Source organism: Anser brachyrhynchus, assembly GCF_964034855.1.
Source record: "Anser brachyrhynchus genome assembly, chromosome: 16".
Lineage (NCBI taxonomy): Eukaryota > Metazoa > Chordata > Aves > Anseriformes > Anatidae > Anser > Anser brachyrhynchus.
This window is the reverse complement of record NC_137734.1, coordinates 6,489,688-6,512,003: the sequence shown is the minus strand read 5'-3', so window position 1 is coordinate 6,512,003 and position 22,316 is coordinate 6,489,688. Positions and strand designations below refer to the sequence as shown.

Here is a 22,316-nt window from a genome sequence, read left to right as displayed (position 1 = left end):
CCGGGGGCCGTTTGCGCTGCCGTTCCCGCAGAGCATCCCTCGAAGGCGGCACCGGGGGGGCGCAGGGGGAGCCCCCGCAGCCCGGGCGCTGGGAGGGGAGCCGGAGGAGAGAGTGATGTCTGGGAAAGTTTGTAGAGCCTTTCCCCGCTTCTAGCTCCTCGTCTGCTTTCTTGGATTGTTTTCGAGGAAGCCAAGCGGTTATTTCGGGCGCCTTGTTTAGATAATTTCTTCTAACCCCCTCATCCTCTTCCACTCCTCTATTTATATGTATTTGATATATGGGTGTAAACAAATAAGGAGAAACTGGATTCATCGGCGCGCTCCTGGCCACCAAAATAAACAAAACGGAGGTGTTCAGACCTTGAAAATGCTCAAGAATGAGAAAATCAGCGTGACGTTTCTGAGCAGAAAGAAAATGCGAGGTTCCGACAAAAATCTCCGACGTTGTTACACGCGGTGCGGGACGGCTCTGGGAGGAGGAAAGCTGATCTTCCCAAACCTGGGAAGCTCGACGGCTCCCTTCTTCGTTTCTGTTTAAATCCATCTTGTCCCTTTAATACAAATGAACTTTAAGCTCCCCCTGTCTTTTATTATTTAGATTCCTAGTCTTAATGACGCCAGGAGCAGCGCGAGCACACTCGCTAATAATCGTCGCGAACTGCATTTCAAAGAAACATCCCTGGAAGAAAAACACCGTCGTTAAAAAAAATAAATAGAGACTCCACCAAAAATGATAATGCGGAGTCCCTGCTGATGATGGGCTTAATGCGAGCGCTGCAAATCAGCACCTGCGTGCCTGATAAGGCAGATAACACCTCCAACGGTTATTGCAGCACCCCCGTCCTCCTCGCTTTATTTTTAGATCGTTCATTTAGTCGGAGGGAGGTGGGTAGGTGGTTTTTTTTTTAATATTATTGTTATTATTATTTTTTTCTGCGATGCTCAGGAAAAAGAAGGGGGGGGGGGGGGGGTGATGTAGTTTAAGGGGCGAGCCGTGGCTCTGCTCGGGCCTTTACCAGCAGCTCCCCGGGCACACAGATAGCCGACATCTCCGCAACCAGCCCCGGCCAGGGTCATCCTTTGTCCCTGTCACAATAAACAAACACTTGCTCCTCTCATGTAAATGAGCAGCGATCCGGATGCACCTTAAAACACTGGGAGAAGTCGTTGCTTTTGCAAACGATGTTCATTTTGTCTGACCCACAGAAGCGCGCAGATCAAATGGCCGCAGAAAGGTGGCAATTTGGCAGGGCAGCATTTCGGGAGCTCGGATGAAAGCGTGCTTCCAGCTCCCCAAACCGCGGCTCGCCTCCCACCTGGCTCCCCAGCCCCGAGTTGTGCCGAGAAGGTCGGGCGGGGAGGTTTTCGTTAGGGGCTGAAATAACAGCGAGGGGAGAGCAGCGCCGCGATTCGCACCGCCTCGCATCGGGGACGCTGAATCAGGGCTGCTTTACCTACGAGGGATCCAAGGCAGCTGCAATAATCTCGCCGGCTAATTAAGGAAATTATACCTTAAACATCGGTAGCTTACAAGTTGTAATCAGTAAGTCAAAACTCTTTGACAATTATGCAAATTGCGCTCCGACTGGCGCTCGGACGCTCCGGCGAGGAACTTTTCCCGATTTATTTCGCCCAGAAGCCGCCGGCCCCGTGGCGCTTTTGGGGTACGGGCGCTGCAGCTCCCCGCGTGGATTGCAACAAATTCCTTCCACGCGTGTGCGTGGAAAAAAAAAAATAAATATCCTTCCACACCCATTACACCTCCCCCCAAAACAACTAAGAATAAAAAATATTAAAAAAAAAAAAAAAAGAAGCGCGGGGGCACTTCGGGGGGCGGCCCCGCTGCTGCGGGGGGTGCCCACGCGTGCCCCCAGCCCCGCGCGTCCCCCGCGGGGGCGCAGCGCGGCGCGGAAGGAGGGGCCGGGGGCTGCGCGCTCCCTCCTGAGTGGCTGGCGGCCGCGGGTGCCGAGCCATCCCTGGGGAGGAGTTATGATAATCCTATTGCCATTAAGGGCGTCTGGGCAGGGAAAAAAACCCGAGTGACCATTAGAGCGGCGGGTTAGTCCGACAGCAGCCTCCATGCCTGCCAACAACTGAGCTCCGTCCGGGGGGCAGCTCCTCTTCCCCAGCGCCGACGTGGATTTACCGCCCGTGGGGGGGGGCTGAGCTTCTCGGCTGCTTTTTTTTTTTTTTTTTTTTTTTCTCGGCACCGCACACCTGGGTTGGAGGCTGGACGCCATGTTGTGGAAACTAGCAGATAATGTCAAGTACGAAGAGGATTGCGAGGTGAGAGGAGCGGGAAGGGGGGGCGGGTGGGGAACGGGGGGGGGGCCGTGGGGGCAGCCCCGAGCCCCCCGGCCGCTGTGCTCCCCCTGCTCGCCTCCAGCCGGGATTCCTCCATTCCCCGAGCCCCCGCTTTCCTTTTTACTTTTTATTTTATTTATTTGTTTTTTTAACCATTTTCCCCCCTCAAATCCTGGGGAAAAAGGGAAAAAACCCCGGCATCCCCAACCGGGAGAAAGGAGCCTGCCCCCCCCCGCACGCAGCAGTGCCTGCAGGCACAGGGCTGCGCCCCGCGCAGCAAGTCGGAAAAGTAAAAGTTGGGGAAGTGGGGAGCCCCGGGCAGAAGCGGGGGTGCCCGTGCAAAAGGGGGGGTGCCCGTGTAAAAGGGGGGAGCCCCAGCAGAAGGGGGGAGCCCCGGCTGGATCGGGGAGCCCCCTCGGGGCGGCGGGGGCAGGTAGGAGCCGCGGCAGGGCTGCAGCCGTCCCGAGCCGCCCTCCCCACGTTTCCATCCCCGGTGGGAGCGGCTCTCACCCCAAGAAGGGTTTGCTCCCGGGTTTTGGGCTCCGACACGGCCGTGCCCTCCCCCCCCCTCCCGGCTGCGGCAGGCGAGCTGTGGGTCCCGGTTCACGCCCCGCTAGGACCCCGATCACTTCTCATTACCCAGCGATGGGATTTTACCGACCGTGGGGCCAGAAGCCGCTCAAACCCAGGATCGGGTCCATGTGGACGTTAATCTGTGCCTGCCGGGGCTTGGGGCGAGGGGAGGAGCGGGGCCGGCAGCCGTCGGGCGTGGGGGGGCCCTGCCCGGGGCTCGGAGCCGCCACCCCATGGGGGCAGCGTGGGGCTGGGTAAATCGGGCCCCGCCGGTGACTTGGGATTATTATTTTTTTAAAATGATTCTTTGGAGAAGTTGAGAGCCTCGTGGTGAGGACAGCGGTGGGAACTGGTTCCTAACCCCTTCCCTGCGAGCCGGGCTCATTTCCTACGCAAAGTGCCTGGGGAAAAAAAAAAAAAAGGGAGGGGGGAGAGCCCCCGGTTTAGGATTGGGATTGGGATTGGGGCGGCTTTCCCTCTGCCCCCCGGTGCCAGAAAACGTCCCCGGCTGCCGCCCGGTGCCCCCCACTGACCGCCGCCTCCCTTCTCCCCCCCCCCCGTCTGCCTTCCAGGACCGCCACGATGGCAGCAGCAACGGCAACCCGCGGCTCCCGCACCTCTCGGCGGTCAGCCAGCACCTGTACAGCCCGGCCCCGCCGCTCTCCCACTCGGGAGCCTCCGATTTCCAGCCCCCCTACTTCCCCCCGCCCTACCAGCCGCTGCCTTACTCGCAGTCCAGCGACCCCTACTCCCACCTCGGGGACCCCTTCTCCATCAACCCCCTGCACCAGCCGCCGCCGCCCCCCCCCAGCCAGCAGCAGGGCGCTTGGCCCCCCCGGCAGGGCCAGGAGCCGGCCGGCCTCGCCCCCCACGGCCGCCCCGGCCTCGTCCCGCACCTCTCGGCCCTGGAGAGCGGCTCGGCCGGAGGCCGTCGGGAAACGTACCGCCGCTCCGAGCTGCTGCTGCCCCACGGCCACGGCCTCGACGCCTCCGCCCTGGCCGACAACCTGGGCCTCCACGACATGGCCCACCAGATGGAGGAGGTGCAGGTAAGCCTCGTTCCCCCCCCCACCTTTTCCCTGTCCACCGGCTGCCGGAGCCCCCCCCCCCGTCCTCCCGCTCACCCCAAATTCTTGCCCCGCGCCTTGGGGCGAAGCCTGGCTCTGCCCGTCCGGCCCCAAAGGCCCGTGCCCCCCCCCGCAGCTCTCGAGGTGTGTGCAACTTTCTCCCCTTTCTCTTTGCAGAACGTGGAGGACCAACACTTGTTAATGCATGACCAGACGGTCATTAGGAAAGGTCAGTGAGGGGCCCTGCGCCGCCCCCCGGGTTATGGGGGGGGTCCCCGTGGGGATCGGGGCGGCCGAGGCTTGGGGCAGCCCCCGGGGGGGGGCCCGGCTCCTCTGCCGTGGCCACCGCAGCGTGCCCGTGGGGCGGGTAGAGCAGCACCCGGGGGGCTCCTTGCTTTTTTTCTTTTTTTTTTTTTTCCCCTTTAACTTCTTCCCCAGCCTCGGAAAGGGACTCGGTCGGCATGAGCCTGCTCGGATAAACCGTAACCGGAGCGGTTTTGTGGCCGGGGTCCCGAGGAGGAAGGGCGTATTGACTCAATTTAGGCGGACGGTCGTGTAGGGTTGGGTTGCCTTTTTTTTTTTTTTTCTGCTTTTGTTTTTAAACAAATTTGTGCTTTGAACAAAAAAAAAAAAATCAGTGGAAGTTTCCTCCAGAAGACTTCAAACAAATACCTAACTGAGGAAAAGCAGAAGTGTTTGGCAGAGCGCTGATTGCTGCGTTTAGCTCATGGGAGAATTATTCCGCTGTCAGATGCGGCACCAAAGCCCTTGCCCCCTCCAGGGACCAAGGCAGACCTCGGCTCTTTTTAACCCTTTCCGAGCGGCGCCAGCAGCCCCCGGCTGGGGCTCGGCGGGTGGGCGATGGAGGAGCGGGGCTGGCCGCGGGGCTCTGCCCCTCTGCTCCTGCCAAGCCCCTGCCGGCCCCGCGCACCCAGCCGCCGAAGCCGTTCCCCAGCGGGGGTTTACTTTCGGTTCTTCAGCCCTGTTGTGCTCTCTGCTATGAATTTGCCGGGATTAAATTCCCGGTGGAAGGGGAGCCCGGCGGTAGCTGGGAGGCTTCTCCCGCCCCGGGTTGCTGCCAGCAGCCCGAGGGATGCGGATTCGTCGTCTGCGCCTCTATCGGGCTCTTTATAGGACTGGATCTGCTAAGTTAAATACCACATTTTTTCATTATTGTTTTTGTGGGGTGCCTTGTGTATTTTATTTTTTTTTTCGGTTTTGTTTTAAGGAGCATATTTAGTTGCGTTCGGCAGCTCCTTGAACTGGAGCGTGGAGGAGACTGCTGGTGTTTGGGGACTGGGTCGTGGGGAGCGTTGTGCCAAACGAAATCCCATCTCCCGGTCTGTCCTCGTACAAAGAAAATTCACTTGCCACTCCGTATTTATTTTTCCCTTTCCTAAAATACCTGCTTTCCCTCCTGCAGGTCCCATTTCCTTAACGAAAAACAGTGCTCTGAGTCTCCCCTGCCAAAAGGACGGATTAATCGGAGTGGTCATAAACCCCAACGAAGTGTTCTGTTCGGTTCCGGGGAGGCTCTCCCTCCTGAGCTCCACGTCCAAATACAAAGTGACAGTAGCAGAGGTTCAGAGACGGCTCTCGCCCCCGGAGTGTCTCAACGCCTCTCTGCTAGGAGGAGTACTCAGAAGGTAGGCTGCGACCCCTGCTCCCAGCCGTCCGCACCGGGGCTGTTGTTTGCGATCCTTTTTTTTTTCCTCCCTGTGCCTGGTGTGTGTGGTTGCGGCCAGATTAGCACAATGACGAGCTAAGAAAGCCTTTTATCAAACTTCAGATTTTTCAGAAGCCCAACAACACTGAATCCTAATTGGCTTTGGAAATAAAAACTTCTTTGCACTTCTGCCACGTCTCGGAGAGAAGTGCTATTAACAGCTCTGACAGCAATTCTCATTCGCTGTTGAAAATCGGATTTTTTGTCTCTTAAAACTGCTCGTGGAGCTTTCTTCTTCCTGTGACGAACTGTCTCCCCATGGAATGATTTTTGGATTAAATCTCGTGGTCTTGTTGCATCGTTACAAGGAGACTTCGTGTGTCCTTTTTTTGCACACACTTTTAATTTGGTTTGTGATCATTCTACAGCTGCTGGTTCAGTGGTGCAGTCTGAAACATTTTGATTTTGACCTCTGCTGTGTTTCATCCTGGCTGGTTTGTAGTAAAGCATTTTAAAAGTAGGTCACTTGAAAAGAGAGCCTGTCTTTTATCTTACCCCCAGTAGAACCCTATTGAATGTCAGTAACTGGAATTTCTCATCTTTTTTTTTTTTTTTTAAACAAAACAAAAAAGTCCCCTGAAGATCAATAAAGCCTTTTTTTTCCCCCCCTACTTACAGAGCCAAATCTAAAAATGGTGGCAGATCATTAAGGGAAAAACTGGATAAAATTGGCTTGAACCTTCCAGCTGGTAGAAGGAAAGCTGCAAATGTGACACTATTGACATCTTTGGTGGAAGGTCAGTCTTGAACGTGTCTTAAAAATAAACTTCCTTTCCCTTGTGTACAGCTTTTATCCTCCAGGCAAAGCGTGGAAGGGCTGGGAAGTCGATGAACTCAATAGAGGGGGGGTTCCACGTGTTTGTAGTTGACAGTGAGCGTGCTGGGGACGGGGCAGCAGGTACCTGCTGAGGTGCCTTTGGGGGGCTCCTCGCCCCCCTGCTGCCAGTCGGGTCTCCCAGCCCCGCTGTGCCAAGCACCAGCCGCGGGCCAGGATGGCATCCCTCCCTCCCTCGTGGGCACCAGGCTCTGCGGAACGCCTGGGTTGTCCAGTCTGTTTCCTGAGGTTGTTTGGGGTTTTGTTAAGGGAAGGCGAAAGGGGTGAGACCCGGCACATCGCAGGGTTTGGTTCCCTACTGGGAGACCTGAAGTCCGCGGCAGCTGCCTGCGATGCCTGGCCTTACCTCCGCGGTATCCTCAGAAGCTTTTCTCATAAACAAGCATATAAAGTGAGATTTATAGCGTTTGACTTCCTGATGGGAAACTGGAGCCCCTTTAATCTGTAACATGCTATGTGGACCCTCTCAGTTAAGCTGACGGCAGGGTGTATTTACGTGTCTGTGTGGGGTTATGTTGTGTGCTGCTGTTGAAAGCAGCTCCTGGTAGTGGTACAACTTAATAGGAGCAGAAGCAGCAATTGAAACATGACAAATGATCCAACAATACCTTGCTGCTATTTCATTTCTGCATGAGCTGAAATAATACGGCAACTTCCATTTAAAACCTTATTTTGGAAGTTGGATTTAAGAGCTGCCCGAGAGGCTATGTGCGTGCGCACGCACACGTGTGTGTTACAGGTACAGCCTGATGATGTCAGCCCAGTGTTTTTGTGCATGAAGGAATTGCCTTAATGAAAAAAGCTGTGTAGTTATAAACCTTCCAGTTTTATTTTTATACGAACATTGTTACTATAAAGGAGCTAGAAAATGTACTAAAAAATCGTTACATCGGTGGAATTTAGTTGCAAGTTTTTTTAAATATCAGTGGGAAATTTGTTATAGGCTAAATTCTAGTCTTTGCGAAGCAGTGAATCTGCATAGAAACAAAAGAAAAGCTTTTTCCAGTAAAGGGAAGGGAATTCTTTTTCATAGCTGTCATCACGTAGTGTTGTTGTTGTTTTTTTTTTCTTGATGCAAATTTACCAAGAAACACTGATCTATTGATTAGAAAATGGTAATGAATGGTATGGTGAAAAATAGATGTGTCCCTTTCTAAAAGAGTAAATTCTTGAAATGTATTCCCCTGCTTTGCTTAATTTCCCCGATCTCCTTATAATAAATAAGCACTGCAACATTTAATAACTATTCGCTTCTGCCCACGCCAGGTGAAGCTGTACATCTTGCCCGTGACTTCGGTTATGTATGCGAGACAGAGTTTCCTTCCAAAGCAGTGGCCGAATATTTAACTAGACCACACATGGGCCGCAACGAAATGGCGAACAGGAAGAATATGCTTCTTGCTGCAAAGTAAGTTTTCTGGCTTTGCATTTTTTTCCCTCTTTTTTAAAGGTGGTTTTGTCTGACCATGAGTATCTGTGGTTGTGGACAGTTTGCTACATTTTCATGTGTAATTGTAATCAGGGAGAGGAAACAATTCTTGCTTGGTTTTGGTTTGAATTCAACTATGACAGCAGTTATTTTAGTCTGAACCAATAATAATAATAACCCTGTATGGTAATTCTAAAGCAGTTTGGACCACTTTTTTTTGTTGTTGCTTGTTTCTTTTAAACAGTAGTAAAAAAAAAAAAAAAAACCAAGTCTTTAACCAGGGTAGCTGTATCTCTAGGAAAAAGATGTCCCAAGGTGAGACAGGGCTGAGGACCTGGGGGGCAGGTGTGGCAGAGGAACTTGAACTGGGACGGGACTGGGAGCTGGTAGTTGCCCTGCCTGCGTGCGTGCAGCCCAGAGAGGCAGAGACACGTGCACCTCCACGGAGAGTTACTGGTGGGCACACCGGGTGCAAGGCAAGCTCGGCCAATGTGTCCTTGTAGCTGCTGTTTTTGGCAACAGCATTCCCCCGTGGGACTCTAGGGATCAAAGTGTGGGTAGTCCCATTTCGGTATCAAAGCTGAAGATCTTTAGTTCAGTGAAAGGCAATGTTTAGCAGATGTGAGAAGTCCCTGTTCTTAACTAAGTTCTTACTATAAATCCTGGTGAACAGAGGAAGGGTAAAGGAGAAGCTTTGTTAGAGCTGTTCTGCAGACACTTGTACCTGTAAATAGAGCATGTACTGAGCAGGTCCCTGGTAGGAAATACCTGTGTTTAGCTGTGCTTATCTTACACCAGTGGCTAGAGAGCTCACTGTCCCCTTCCCACGCTGACGTTTAACCAAAGCCCTTAGATTATGATCCATCCTGGTCTGAGATGTTTTCTGGTTTGGGTTGGTGCAATTTCTTGCTTTGAAAGCACCGTCACTGTGCAGAGGATCCGAGAAAAGCCTGGTTAAACTGATGAGAAGAGTTGTTTTGACTTTATGCTTGGATTAGGCAAGCAAAATCCTGCCCCGTGCAGGGGTTCCACATTCCTCCTGGTGCTGAATTAATCCATCAATCTTTCCCTGAAAAAGAGACCTCCTTTACCAAGACTATATTTCATAGAAATATATTGTTTCTCTTATAGCTTAAACCTTACGCTTATTGAGCATGAGCCCTTTGGCTCTTTAGAATTATTATTGGTATTGTTATTAACCCTAATAGCAGGCATCTTTTGGAAGATGTTTGTGATTTGAGAAATTCTGATAAAGTGATGATTCTGTTAGGATTGCTCATCTCCAGTGAAATCACATCAAGGGGACAGATTTACAAGCAGCAAACAACATATGCTGGAGCGTTATTAACCATTCGTGTTTTGCCAGGCATATGTGTTCGTGTTTGCAGGATCAGGGCCTAGGTCTCTATGAGAGAGGGGATGTACGTACAACACGCACAACTAGATTGGATCTCCTCTTCAGCTGCTTTAGTCTCTCTAAATCATGTAACTACAGCTGTGGAAGTTCTCAGAGAAACTAGCCCTACATCCCAGCCTTCCCTGAAAATCTAGAGCAAATGATGCCGAGCCAGCCAGACAGCAGAGGTGGAGAGATTATTCTGCAGCGTGGGTATGTGTTTGTGTGACACAGATAAAACAGAAGGTTTGTCAGATGCCAGTACTAATAAATGAGCTCTAATTTTGGACTGTGGAGAACACTGCTGTCTTGCTGTTGATGGAGTAATGAATATCTGAAAACTAAATTCCCACATAACGGCCAAATAGTTGACGTGGATTTTTTTTCTCCATTATTTTTATTTATTTGCTTTTGCACAAATTCCTACCGTGGTATAAAGTGAGATCACTTTGTGTCTTGCAGGCAGATTTGTAAGGAATTCACAGACCTCCTCACTCAGGACAGAACTCCTCTTGGAAACACGAGACCTAGTCCCATCTTGGACCCTGGCATCCAGGGCTGTTTGACTCATTTTAGCCTGATCACACATGGCTTTGGGAGTGCTGCCATCTGTGCTGCCATGACATCCGTCCAGAACTACCTAAATGAAGCATTAAAAATAGCAGACAAAACATACATGAACGCTGGCGACCAGAGCCCTGCAGAGACCAATAAAACCATCGATAAAATGGATAAGCACAGGAAATAAAAGGAGAGAAACCAGACTTCAAACTCTTCCTCCTTAACACAGACTGGGATCTTCTTGCCGGGGGAACGTAGAAATTTGGGTACTTTTTTTTTTTTTTTAAATAAGAAAGGGAAAACAAGGAAAAAAAATCATCTTATTCAGGATCTTCACTCCTCCTGGATCTATGAGACAAGTCTTTCTAAAAGCTGCAGTATCCCTTATCTGTGGAAGCAATTACCAGAAGATAAGTACTTGGTACAGGTGTATTGACATCCTTTGCTGTAAAAGTGGTGCTATAAGGGTTTGGATGGAAATATGCAAAAAGATATATTTAGGTTTCTTTTCCACATCTAAGTATCTAGAGGTGACCAGCTTCGTGTATAGCTTTTAAGATACAGATTTTAGATGGAAGTCAATTTGTTATCAGATAAAAATATCAGGGTTTTATTCTCTCTTAACGCAACAGTAACAATAAAGCAGTATTAAATAATGGTATATAGATTTATGTACATTAATTTTTTTTATAAACACCTGAAAATAGTAAGATTAATCTCTTCTTTTTTTTCCCCCTTTATTTGCAGATTACCATAGGAGAGTACTAAAACCCTGGTAAACGTAAAATTATCTGATGGCATTTGACATGCATATTTTTATGGAAATATTCAGGCTTTTAAAAACTGCAGTAATGTTGGCTGCAGTTGATATTATCTTGATATATTTTTAACAAGGAATAGTTGAAAATGAAAATGCTTTTAGAAAATTCACTTTCTGTGTTTAAGGATATTGCAGCTTTATTGACATATTTATATTGTCTTGTTTTTAAATTGGGGGGGAAACTTGAAAGAATAGGCACATAACTTTTTTTTTGAACTTTTTTTTTTTGCCTATTAAGGCCAAAAAATATTTCCAGGGAGGCTTTATGCATACTAAGGGAAGCAGTGTGTTGAATGTAAATATTTATTTATGTGTAATTTAATCGGATTTGTAAATAATGGTGAACTTTTTAATACTTTTTTTTTTTATAAATGGGTTTCAAATTTTAATTTTGGTAAGTATTTCAAAGGTAATGGGTAAGCTAAACATATCTTTAGGTTTATGCACAGGTATGTTATACAGGGTATTTAAGATTTGTTTTTTAAAAAATATCTCAATTCTTGCCACTGAAGATTAAATCTAATCTGAGGTGTATGTTCACAAAGCAATAATTTTGTGCATCATTCACCTGACAACTGACTAGACATGCAAAATGAGTGTGTGAGTTAGTGTGTATGTGAATAATGGAGGTTCTGAACTATCTTTACATATTTGTAAATGTTCCCAATATAATTCTGATGTATATGATAACCATATAATAAAAATATTCTGGATAGAAGCATGGAATGTTTTATTAACTGAAAACGGTTTTGTCTTCTTTCTATACTTTGGGAATATGGGGTGAGTAGCACTAGAGGACATTATGTATTGAGTCATAATTGCAGCACTTTGTTCAGATTAACAGAACAGAAATATAGAGCTGTTTGCCAGTAAAACTAATGGTTTCAATTAAACATGCTATGTATCTCCAAGAATATTTTTTTTTCTTCCTAAGATGTCATTATCATGCTAGCTGCCTATTTAAATAAAACACAAACTAAAATCTAAACACAAACTGCAAGGCTTCCTCTAAATAAAAGTCAATCTTACCATCTTTGTCTTCCAGTGAATCTGACTTTATTAGAATAATCTGTCTCTAATGATAAATATTTGAAAAATCTTGGCATGTGAAATTTGATAGATCTACCATCTGGTTTCAGCCCACTGTTACTGCTGTTAGGAACTTTACAGCATTTTGCAGAAAATCCCCTACATACTCTGTGTGGTGGTGGTGGTGGTGAGGCAGGATCTAAGGCTTGCAGTGGCATTCATTGTCTCAGATGCAAAACAGCCACACCTCCCCAATGAGAACCGTTTCAGTGTTCTCCCTCTAGAACAGGAGGAACTTGAACTTGGACTTTATGCTCTCCTTGGCATTTCAACACCAGATCAATCCGTCTGGCACGTGGCTAGGGCAAACACTGCAAATGGTGCCACTGGATGTAACTGCCAGTAAGACTTTGGTTCAGATCACAGCAGCGTTTTCTTCACAGCTGTGGAGAAGGGGCAATATGTACAATTTTCAAATTCATTGTTTATAAATTCCATATTCTCAATATTCTGCCTCTAAAAGGTAAAGGCAAACTGATGAAGGCGTGCAGGAAGAAGAAAAGATAGGAAAGCTCAAAGAAATGAATGAATTTGTTATATCAGTGGTGAGCTGTGGGGAAAAAAAATGTTTGAGTTGCAATCCAGTTCTCTTCTAGAGAAGTGTGAAATTCCAGTCTGCATTTGCTAGGCCCATTGTACCATTTGAGAAAAGAGCGTTTTGGACAATCTGTAGCCACAGGTGTACCTAGGACATGTGATGGCTTACAGAACTTCAAAAATATAGCCCAAATATATAATTATATTTCATTGATATATACAGAAATATGCTAGGTATGATAAGAGCTAAAGGACAATTGTTGTTTAGATAATGCAATGCTAGGTGTTTTTTTTTTTTCCGTTTCTGCTGTTGGACTGCTTATACTGCATATATAGTAAGATATTTTAGCTACCAGACAATGGAATCTTGCTTTTTTATTAATGCACAAAACCAGGCTCTGAAATAATTGCCCCTTGGGATAGGAAATAAGGATGTTTCCATTTATTCCTGCGTGCATTCAAGCAAAGCCAGTCAATTGTCTAATGTACTGACTTGGGTTCTATTTATATGTTTGGAACACTAGAAATACTGAGTTTCCATTACCTTAATGCTTTTCCTCTACTGTATATTTTAGATGGTACATTATTTTGAGACTCAACTACCTCAAACGCTATGCCAGTAATATGAAAGGACAATGTCTTCTGCTCCATTCACAGCTAAACTCTGACCCGAACTTGTCTGTCATCTGAAATGATTAATCTGAGGAACGTGTAATAGGTTAGTAACTTCCTGGGAAAGCTAAAAAGTAGTTAGCCGAACACACAAAGTGTTTTGTTTTGTTCTCCCTTGATCTTCAAATCCGTATGCATGGTACTGCTTTTACAAGATTCTTCCTGAGTTGGCTAAAACAAAAAGGTCGAATGCAGCACTCTGCTGAGTTAATCTTTTCATTTCCTTTGAAAATTGAATATCTAAATGACTTTGCCCCATCTCGTCCCTTGCCCTTCTCCCACTTCTCCCAGAGAAATGATGGTTAAATTGGTGTTCATGTGGGGAAATGATGTTAAACTATTAGAATTTAAAAACAAAAATTATGAAGTAAAAATGGTCCATTTAAGTACTAACTTTCTGCAAAAGTATTTTATTTGAGAATAAATTCAATTAATGTCAATATAAAATATGTTTGTGGGGAAAAAAAAAATCAATCAGCTCTTGCCTGTCCAGCAGCAGCAGCCGGGAATCCGCAGGATGTTGGGGTCTGCCCAGGCAGTGCTGGAGCTGCAGGAGGCAGGCAGTGGAGCTGCTTCCTTCCACCTGTGGCAGCCTCGCTGTTGCTGATAATTAATTATAAATATGATTATACATGGCCCCAGCTCCTGAAATCATTTGACCTCACAGCTGTCTTGCTTTCATTTTAAGATTTTTTTTTCTAGTTTTCATGGTTTCAGAGAGAAGTAATGATGCAAAGCTAATGGTACAGAAGGAAACAAGAAAAAGATTTAACTCCTGGCTTAATTTAGTTACGGACTTCAGCTAACTTCATTTTCAACTCAGTTTTTGCTTTACCCTTCACTTGTTTCACTGCTACTTGCACACAGTTTCTCATCCTGCCTGTTTCAGCTGCAGCCCTACTGCTGTCTGTTCCTCTGCACCCTCAGACTTTTTCATCACAAATAAATGCAGCAAGGCATCTTGAAATGGGCCTCACCGTGAGAGCCTGCTTTGTATATTTGTTGCAGCCCTTTTTTCTTCGTTTCTTTCTTTCGTCTGAAATTTCCAAACTACAGCGTGTTTCTGGTCAGTGACAGTCACAGGTTTTTGTAAGGGGAACCTGGAGCCAATTTTGCTGAGTACTCTGGGGTCCCTTTGGGAGTGTGACCCAAGGCCTGGTGGTGAGCCACAGGGAGTGCAGATGGAGCCATGCAAATGAGAATTTACTCCTAAAACCTGGCCACAGCCAGATAGACCGTGTCTTTGCAAAATCTGTGTGTTATCCAAACCAGTTGTGGTCTCTTATAACATTTCTATGGTGCGTGGCTATTGCTGCTGCCTATTACCTAACGTCACACTATCCACGTAGCTGCATGGATAACCATCTCTGCAGAAATTACACTGGGCCTATCCTGGAACCGTATAATTAAATTATTAAATCCTGTTCTGTACCATTGGCTGCCTTCTCCTTTCATTTTCACTTTCAGAGGGTTATATAAATAAGCTTTCTCCCAGTTTCTGATACCGTTTTTGCATTTATTGGATGTTCTTGCATGTCTTACACGGATGTTCCAGATGGTTTCCATGGGCCGTTATTGTGTAAGGTCTGGCCACAAATATTCTATTTTTCCTCTCTCTTAGCTAAACAGCCCTTTTTAACCCTCTTGTGAAGGCCTTGCTCACAAGGCTACTACTGCTCTGTGACATTCTCTGAACTCCATTTGATCTACATTTTTGCCCATGATTTTAAATTCCAACCACATAATCATACTGGCACTTGCTCCCTCTGCCATGAAACTCAAATTCTTGTTTACTAATGGCTCAGAAAGTTCAGAAATCTGCAATAAACGAGATAACAGAATTAATCTTTTAGATGAACTTTAGAGCTTGTATTTCCAGGTCAAATAGCCTAAAACGAAGGGAAGAGAAGCAGCTTAAGTTGTCCATACATGATAGGGCTGTCACTGACTACTAAGTGGGGCTCAATGGTGTAGTTCTTCAGCTGATCATTGTAATCCAAACTGGATTCCTAGTTAAAGAGCTCTTCAATAACATCAGAAAGTGGTCTAATATGATGCCAGCACCCTTGATATAGACAAATATGCTAAACAGAAAGGATGGAAACTGTGTTTGTAATTCTCTGGTGTGAGGGTGCCTGTCTGGGAGCAGAGCCACCTTTGCCCAGTCCTCATCCTGTCCTCTCTCCTATGCATCACATCAACTCCAAAGACAAAGAAAGGAAATAAACAAAACAAAAACAAACAAGAAAAGAAACCAGAACAAAACATGAGCAATGCAGGCTTTGAGGCATACTGAGTGAAATGGAAATTTTGCCCATTGTAAGGTAATAAAATGCCCTTTACATTGTGTCAGGCTGTTGTACCTCTGCTTGCTGCTGGAAGACTACAGACCTGAAACAGCCACAAGGGGTGAAGGAAGAGACCTGCACCCATGGGCCCAGCTGCCAGGGCTGCAGGTACAGGGTCATCTTCAGCCACGGCTCCCTTCTGTCTGCTGGAGGACAGAAGAGCAGGGGCAGAGCGCAGCCCATGCCCTGGTGCAGCCTGGTGGCTGGATGGTGCTGGAGCTGAGCTGGGTGCTGGACTGTGAGCTGGAGCAGGCTGGGATGGAGGCGCACGTGGTTTTGGCTGTACAAGAGAAATGGTAATTAACCTCCAGCACAGGGGCAGGGCAGGTAGCTCGGGCCAGTAATTTTCTCCAACTCGTGCTGCAAAATTTACCTGAGCTCATTTGTCAAGCTTTGAATCCTTAAATCTATAACTCTAATTAATTAGGAATCTCTAATTACCCCAAAATGGTACTTTATATTTAAGGCTAAGGTGTGGCGAAACCCAGAGAAAACATGAGAGAAGCTGGAGGATATTCAGAACTGGAGATGCCAGGAAAACGTGTGTTTTCTGAGATCAAGGTGCACGTAGGTGCAAGGGAAGCCAGATGGCTCGATGCGTCAGTGAGACCTAGGGCAGGTCCTGAACTTCCAGAAGTCACTGTCCAATATTCGGACATCTCTCCTTGGGTGTCTTATAAGGGCCCATTTTTCAGAAAGTAATGGCCACCAAACCTCTTAGCAGGGGGATCTTGCGTTGGAGATCCAAAATCAAGCAACCTTTAGGACTCAAACCCACCTTTGTGTTGGGCTTAACACAGAAGCATGTTGAACGAGGCTCTGGTTCTTTACAACTTTGAGCAAGAAACCCCAGTGGGGATATTATTGAAAACATCAGTGCAGACAGGTTCTGGCCCTGCCCTCGTAAGAGGAAAAAGCCCTTTCACAGTTAAGGTCTTATTATATTAAGTTAAAAATTTATAGCTTTTAACTAGGCTGTAACCAGTTAATGTGACTCAGGCAAGGGTGTAATGTGAATGGAGGCATTACTTAGAGCTACCGTTTTGCCTTACTGCAGAGATTACAGTTTTCCAGACCTCACATGTGAGAGGAGCCCAGCTAAAGCACATTTAGGAACTAGGCTATGAGGTCATCTGATTAAATGAGGGGAATCAGATGGGTTTGGGGCTTAGTGACTTCAGCAGTGCTGCAGCCAAGAGCCTAAAACGTTTATTTCTGTGCATTCTTGGGCTGAGCTCCTTCCTTAGGGTTTACCGGCACCATCGCTTCAGCAAAGGTAATGCTTCTCCTCAGTCTGCTGTGGGTGTCTGGTAACAGGGTGTAGTGTACAGGGCTGTAGGCAGGGTGCATCTGCATGTGTATGAGGTCGTTGGGATGATGGTGGAGGAGGAGGAGGAGGAGGAAAATTATGTATGCTTCTAGATAAGTGGTAGGGTCTCCTTTTCAGAGCCTTAAGTACTGCTTTTTAGTTCCAATAATACGAAATCTTTGTATTGCCCTGGTAAATAAACAGCTGTAGTTAGTGGCTTTGTCTGGTGGAAGATAAAAGTTGATAAGATTCTGGTAAGGCTGTTTTGAGGTGCCTTCGTTAGCTTTAATGTAGAGTGTTTCCAGGGATTCATTCCAGAAAAAAAAAGTGCTAGTCCAGGGAAAGAAATTAGAGTGATCTTTGCAAATGTTTTAAGTAAAAATGATCTTTGCCTGATACTTTTGAGTGCCTGATGCTGATGTTAAAGAGCAACAGCACTGCAGCTTAAATTATTATTTTTTTTTATTATTATTATTTTTAATTTGCTGGCAAGGTATTGGGTAATAAATTGCATCAGAAAGGCAGAGATGAAAATGAGTTGTTGGGTGCTGGTTAAAATGTAGGTGTGAGGGTGAGAGAAGCGTGTGAAATCAGCTATGAGACTTCCTTTCCATTCATTTTCCCCAGGTAGCTCAAGATGTGAGCACAAAAAGACCACCGTGATCAGCTGTTTGGATCACTTCAAACAGCACGGTTTCCCCAGGTGGTTCAGGACACAGCGAATATTCTCCCTTGTCACTTTCCTAAAAACCTCGAGGCTTTCCCCCTGGACTTGCGATGCGTGGGGATGCTCTGAGCTCTGTGCGCAGACCCGGGGTTCACCTCGGTCCCCACGTGCGCCGCCGCGCAGCGGCCAGGCTGTGCTCGGGCACCCCGTGGGTGCTGACTCACAGCGGCGGGGGCCACCTACTGAAGCACCGCCCGGCCCTCGGCAGCACCTGGCTCGCTCCGGAGGTCTCGCAGCCAGTGCTGAGCAGGCCCCGGCCTGTTCGGGCTGGGAGATCTAACGAGATCACAGCCGGGGCCAGGGGTGATATGGCCGCAGGCCATCATCTTACATAAAGCCCATAAATTTGCATAATGTGTTTTACAAGATTAAAACTGAGGAAACTTTTTTTTTTTTTTCTCATTTTGCATAAAAGGGAAGAAAATAGGTGAAAGAGCTCCACAAAATGGGCTATCAGAGACCTGGGGCTTCCAAAATGACAGCATCGGTAGCTGGGTTTGAAATGATTTCAAGTGTGACTATCTAAATGGGAAATCTGTCATGGTGTGCGTGTTCTTGGGCAAAACAAAAACTCAGGTAGAACCATAAACATACAGCAAGTATCAGACCAATGGCCTGAGAACTTATCCCTTTGAAAGAGCTGTTTCTCCAAACCTGTTGGATGCTGCACGTAGGAGAAAACCCTCCTTCCGCAGCAGGGCTGTGGCGTGGAGAGGGTTGCCAAAGCTTGTTGAGTCACAAAACCAAGGCGTTCTTACTTTGCCTAATTGCTGTGGGTGACTTGGATGCTAATGCAGAGGTCAGTAAATGGCCTGTGATCTCCAGAAATGCACCTTACTTGCAAGCTTGGCCAGTGCTGGCTCGCTGTGAGTGGATTTCATGCAAAAGGCTGCCACACGCAGCAGGCTGTTGATGACTTGTTGCTTGGCTGTACGTGCCTCCTGTGCTGGGCTCACTCCTTCATGTAGGGGCTAATCCTGCAAGCGTTCTTTGGTGGAAAAAATACCTGGGGTAAGAATTCCCAGAAAACTGTGACGTTTGGACCTTGTTTCTGCATTGTCATGTGCATCAGGAAATGCTGGCTGGTGTTTGTGAAAGTTTCATAAACATCCCAGAGTGTAGCTATGGCCATGGACCTCGTCAGCCACAGCAGTAGTATCCAAAAGAAGAGCAGGGAAACTCGCCACTTTGGGGAGGGCAGAAGGCAAAGCTGTGCTTCAAACCATCTCTCCTGGTCAGGAGTAAATGTGGGCTTGGAAATTAAAGTATCAGCTCCCCTAAAAGTGTGAAACTTGGGCAGGTGGGACTCCTGGGCTGGTGTCTAGCTTCTTCTTTGGGAACACGGACAATCAGGATGGGCAGTGGAGTTCCCTGGAAGTTTTTCAGCTGTTGCTTAAAGAAATGTCTATGATTTTAATGGCTGGTTTAACCGAACCAACCAATCTGCTTCCAGCACAGCCCTGTACTTGCAGGTGATGAAGAGCCTCAAATGAGAGGCAGTATTGGATTTGCTGAGATGCTTTGTTTTAGCAGAATTTGGCCTACTAATCCTTCACTCAATCACTTCCTGCAGGACTCCCAAAGGTGTGGTCTTCTGCTTTTCTCCAGGACTTGGCAATGGTGTCCATGGGTGTACTCATCTGTTTGTGCAGAGGAAAAGGCAGGGGTAGCTGCTTGCACTGGACATAAGAGATGTAAATTTTTAACTTATTGCGATGATTTACATCTCAAGTTATCTATGGTTAACTCTAGCATATACTTAGGCCCCTTGAGAGTTACCAAAATAAATAGCAGTGAAGTATCTATGTGCTTTGCAGATCAAGAAGACTTTTTTTTCCTGTCTTAAGCATGTGTGTCTAAGCAGGTGAATTGCTGCTTGTCATAGGATAATTTTGAGGAGCGTGAATGGTCAAGAGCTATGGTACTAGGGTGCAGCTAGGGTGCAGAGTGCCATGGATAGGAAATCAATACTGCCAGTTTAGTATTCCCAATGCTAACTTTTAACTTTGGTGCTGGTTTGGGGGGAATTTTTGTCTCTTCTCCTTCCTCCCCTTTCACAACTCTTATGAAATGAGCCTCATAAAATTACTAGTGTGTGTGTGATTGAAACCTACTGTCTTGCACCAGTGTGCAAACTTAAAAATGGGGGTAAGGGAAAGGAAATAAACATGTTGGAAGAGAGGTCTGTGTGGAAGAATAGCTCTGCATCTGTGCTAATATGGCTCACTTAATTCACAAAACTGTTCTGCTTCCTTCCTCCCCTTCTTCCCTAGGGTTTCTATCCCTGCCATTTAAAGTGCGTCCCTGCAAAGATCCCAAGATCACGCTGCTGTTGTCAGAAAGATCCAAGAAAAGTAGACTCCTCTTGTGGTTCCTACGTGCAGTTCCTTGAACCCTAAATGCAGTCTGCATCAGTGTGTGTTTAGGGGGTGTCAACCAAACTTATGCTGTGGAGGAAATACGGAAATGCTTTATTAAGTGATGTGCTGGAGCTGGGATGTTGTGGAATATCCTCTCTAGGGAGTTTAATAATAACTCGTTTTATAATAACGAGTCAAATAAATCAGTCTGTGCTACTGCTGGGTATGAGAGCTGAGTCCTGCAGATGATGATTTCATGCCTGGCCGCTAAAAATCTTTTAGATGACTCTCGTGTCCTGCAATTACTTCTGAGGCTTGAAAGACCATTATATGCAGGCAACTTTGGGACTGTATCCCAAGTACTTTGTAGATAACAGAATTTATTCCCAGTTTATCTAAAAGCAGTTTGAGGAGGAAACATGAAAACTCATTAGGTCTGTAATGGGCAAATAATGGAAAAAACTAAACCTTTCTCTCTGAGAGTGTTTCATTTGGCATGTGTTAGGTGACCTTCACAATACATGGGAAAGGTACCAAAGAATGGGCATCCTCTCAAAAATATGTATTAAAAAAAAGGAATGTGTGTGTGTGGGGAAATAAAACACCTGAAACCCAGGCTTTCTTCCATCAGGGTTAAAATCTGGAGTCAAGAGGACAGGTAGCAAATTGCATTACTGAGGAGGGAAGAAGCTGAGGGTAAAATGCACAACTGCTTTTCCAGACTGTGCCAAACGCAGCCTAGCCGCAGTGGGACTATTGCAGGACTTGCTGAGGGGAGACTTTCCACAGTGTTTTCTAGCACACAAGGAGCATGTGAACGTTTATGGTGAGTCACTGCTGGGCTAAAATATTGCCTAGCGATGCCATTGTGATGAACCATTTTGTAAGCCTCTGTAGTATAAGAGGTTATTCTTCCTGTTACTCCTTTTAGCAGCACTAACTTGTTGTGACAGTGATGTTGCTGGCTGCTGCTGTTAATCCAGTCTTCTTGGAGAAGTAAAAATCATGCTGTATCTGAGGCGAGAAGGGCAGCCAGATTAACCACCATGTTATAGTTATCTTTTCTGAGTCACGTCATAATATGATAGCTCCTGTGTTCAAGGGTTACAAACTGTAGAGGGATATGACTGGGAGCCCCTTTTTTTGTTGTAGTCCAGTGGTGGACCACATCACCTTATTACACAAGAGGGACATTTGTCTCATTACACCTCTGATTTTTCCATGTAGTCATGCATTTCTGATCCACGCTTCAACTTCCTGCCTCATCAATGCAGCCCTTATCCTTCTCCTAGCATCTCTGCAGTGTTACTAAAGCACAGCTGCTCATCCTGATAGATGTAGACCGGGTAAAATGCTGACTTTCTTGGGGTGCTTTGTGTTAAGAGGTATGAGGGCCCAGCTGGAAGCTTGTGCCTCATTCTTGTTCCCCCAGCACCGGTGGAGCCAAGATGCTGTGCTCTCTCAAACATGCTGCTCCACACTCTGTCCTGGTCTAAATTTCATTCTCTGTCTTTGTTGAGAGAAAGTGGCCATATGTGCAGCAGGCAGGTGTCCTGCCTCCTCTCCTTGAAGCTTGGGTAGAGTTTCCTATGTGCCATGACTGCGAGCTCATTAACGAAGGCCCCCCATGAGATCTGTGGACAAGGGGTGCAGGCTGCCTTGCACAGATTGCTCTGCATATGATTATTTCCATCCCCCTCTCCATCAAAACAGCAACTCTTTCTGCATGAGCTGCCTATACAGTGTTGAGATCAGAGGACATTCAGGGGAGCATGTAGGGACTCTCCTGTTGCAAGCCCATGTGTATGTACCTGTGTGTACATGCGGCCTGACACTCAGAGAAAAGAGGTGGGGGTGGTGGGTTTAATAACTTCTCATATACCAATATTTCACTTCCAGTTTGAGAGATTCTTTTACTGGAGAGACCCTGGCTTCCTTTATAGCTTCTCAAAGTCTATCTTTCACTCGCTTTATTGGCTTAAAAGCCTGGGTGTTGGCAGTGGGGCTACGGGCCTCTCTGTGAGGAGAGGCCTGGGCTTGTTCCAGCCAGCTCCAACGGCCCCACTGCAGGGCACTGCCAGTAGTGCTGCGGGCACCTCTGTGAGAACATAGGTGGGAAAGGGCAAAGTGCTGCCCAGGTGTGAGGTAAAAAGTGTCAGCAACAGCCCTGTGAGGGCTAAGGTCAGAGAAGGAGGTACAGAGCTGGTGTTCTGGGTGCTGGAGCAGGTGTTTCCCTGTGGAAACAGCCAGTGGAGGACCCCATGCTAGAGCTGGTGGATGTTTCCTGAAGGAGCTGCGGTTTGTGGGAAGGAACCACGCTGGAGCAGGCAAAAAGGGTGAGGAGAGAGGAGTTGCCTGCTCTCCCTGTGCCCCTGGTGTGGTGGGCAGGAGGTAGAGGAGTTGGGAATGAAGCAGTGAAGTCGAGCCTGGGAAGAAGGTGGAAGAGAGAGAAGTGTTTTGACTTTAGCCTTGGTTTCTCACCACCTAAATCTATTTTAATTGGCAATACATTAGTTTTCCCCAAACCAGGCCTGTTCAGCCCCCAGTAGTAATTGGTAAGAGA

The 22,316-nt window shown here is 47.0% G+C and overlaps 2 protein-coding genes and 1 long non-coding RNA gene across 3 annotated transcripts in view; 2 read left to right on the top strand and 1 right to left on the bottom strand.

Moving 5' to 3' along the window:
* Nucleotides 1-2,056: 2,056 nt before the first annotated feature.
* TFAP2C (transcription factor AP-2 gamma) lies at nucleotides 2,057-11,739 on the top strand. Its single transcript, XM_080558200.1, has 7 exons — nucleotides 2,057-2,286; nucleotides 3,450-3,926; nucleotides 4,122-4,173; nucleotides 5,368-5,590; nucleotides 6,289-6,407; nucleotides 7,772-7,913; nucleotides 9,793-11,739. Exons 1-7 carry the CDS (start codon nucleotides 2,239-2,241, stop codon nucleotides 10,076-10,078), a joined length of 1,347 nt encoding a protein of 448 aa, XP_080414326.1. The 5' UTR covers nucleotides 2,057-2,238; the 3' UTR covers nucleotides 10,079-11,739.
* LOC308178950 lies at nucleotides 3,100-4,046 on the bottom strand. Its single transcript, XR_013940060.1, has 2 exons — nucleotides 4,002-4,046; nucleotides 3,100-3,278 (listed from the first exon to the last, which is right to left on the bottom strand). It is a non-coding gene; the product is annotated as an uncharacterized lncRNA (long non-coding RNA).
* Nucleotides 11,740-11,872: 133 nt separating the features above from the next.
* Nucleotides 11,873-22,316, top strand: part of SPO11 (SPO11 initiator of meiotic double strand breaks) — a 331,434-nt gene continuing 320,990 nt past the window's right edge. Inside the window, exon 1 of the mRNA XM_080558213.1 lies at nucleotides 11,873-16,633. The gene's annotated coding sequence lies outside the window, so the exon portion shown is untranslated. The remainder of the gene's footprint in view (nucleotides 16,634-22,316) is intronic.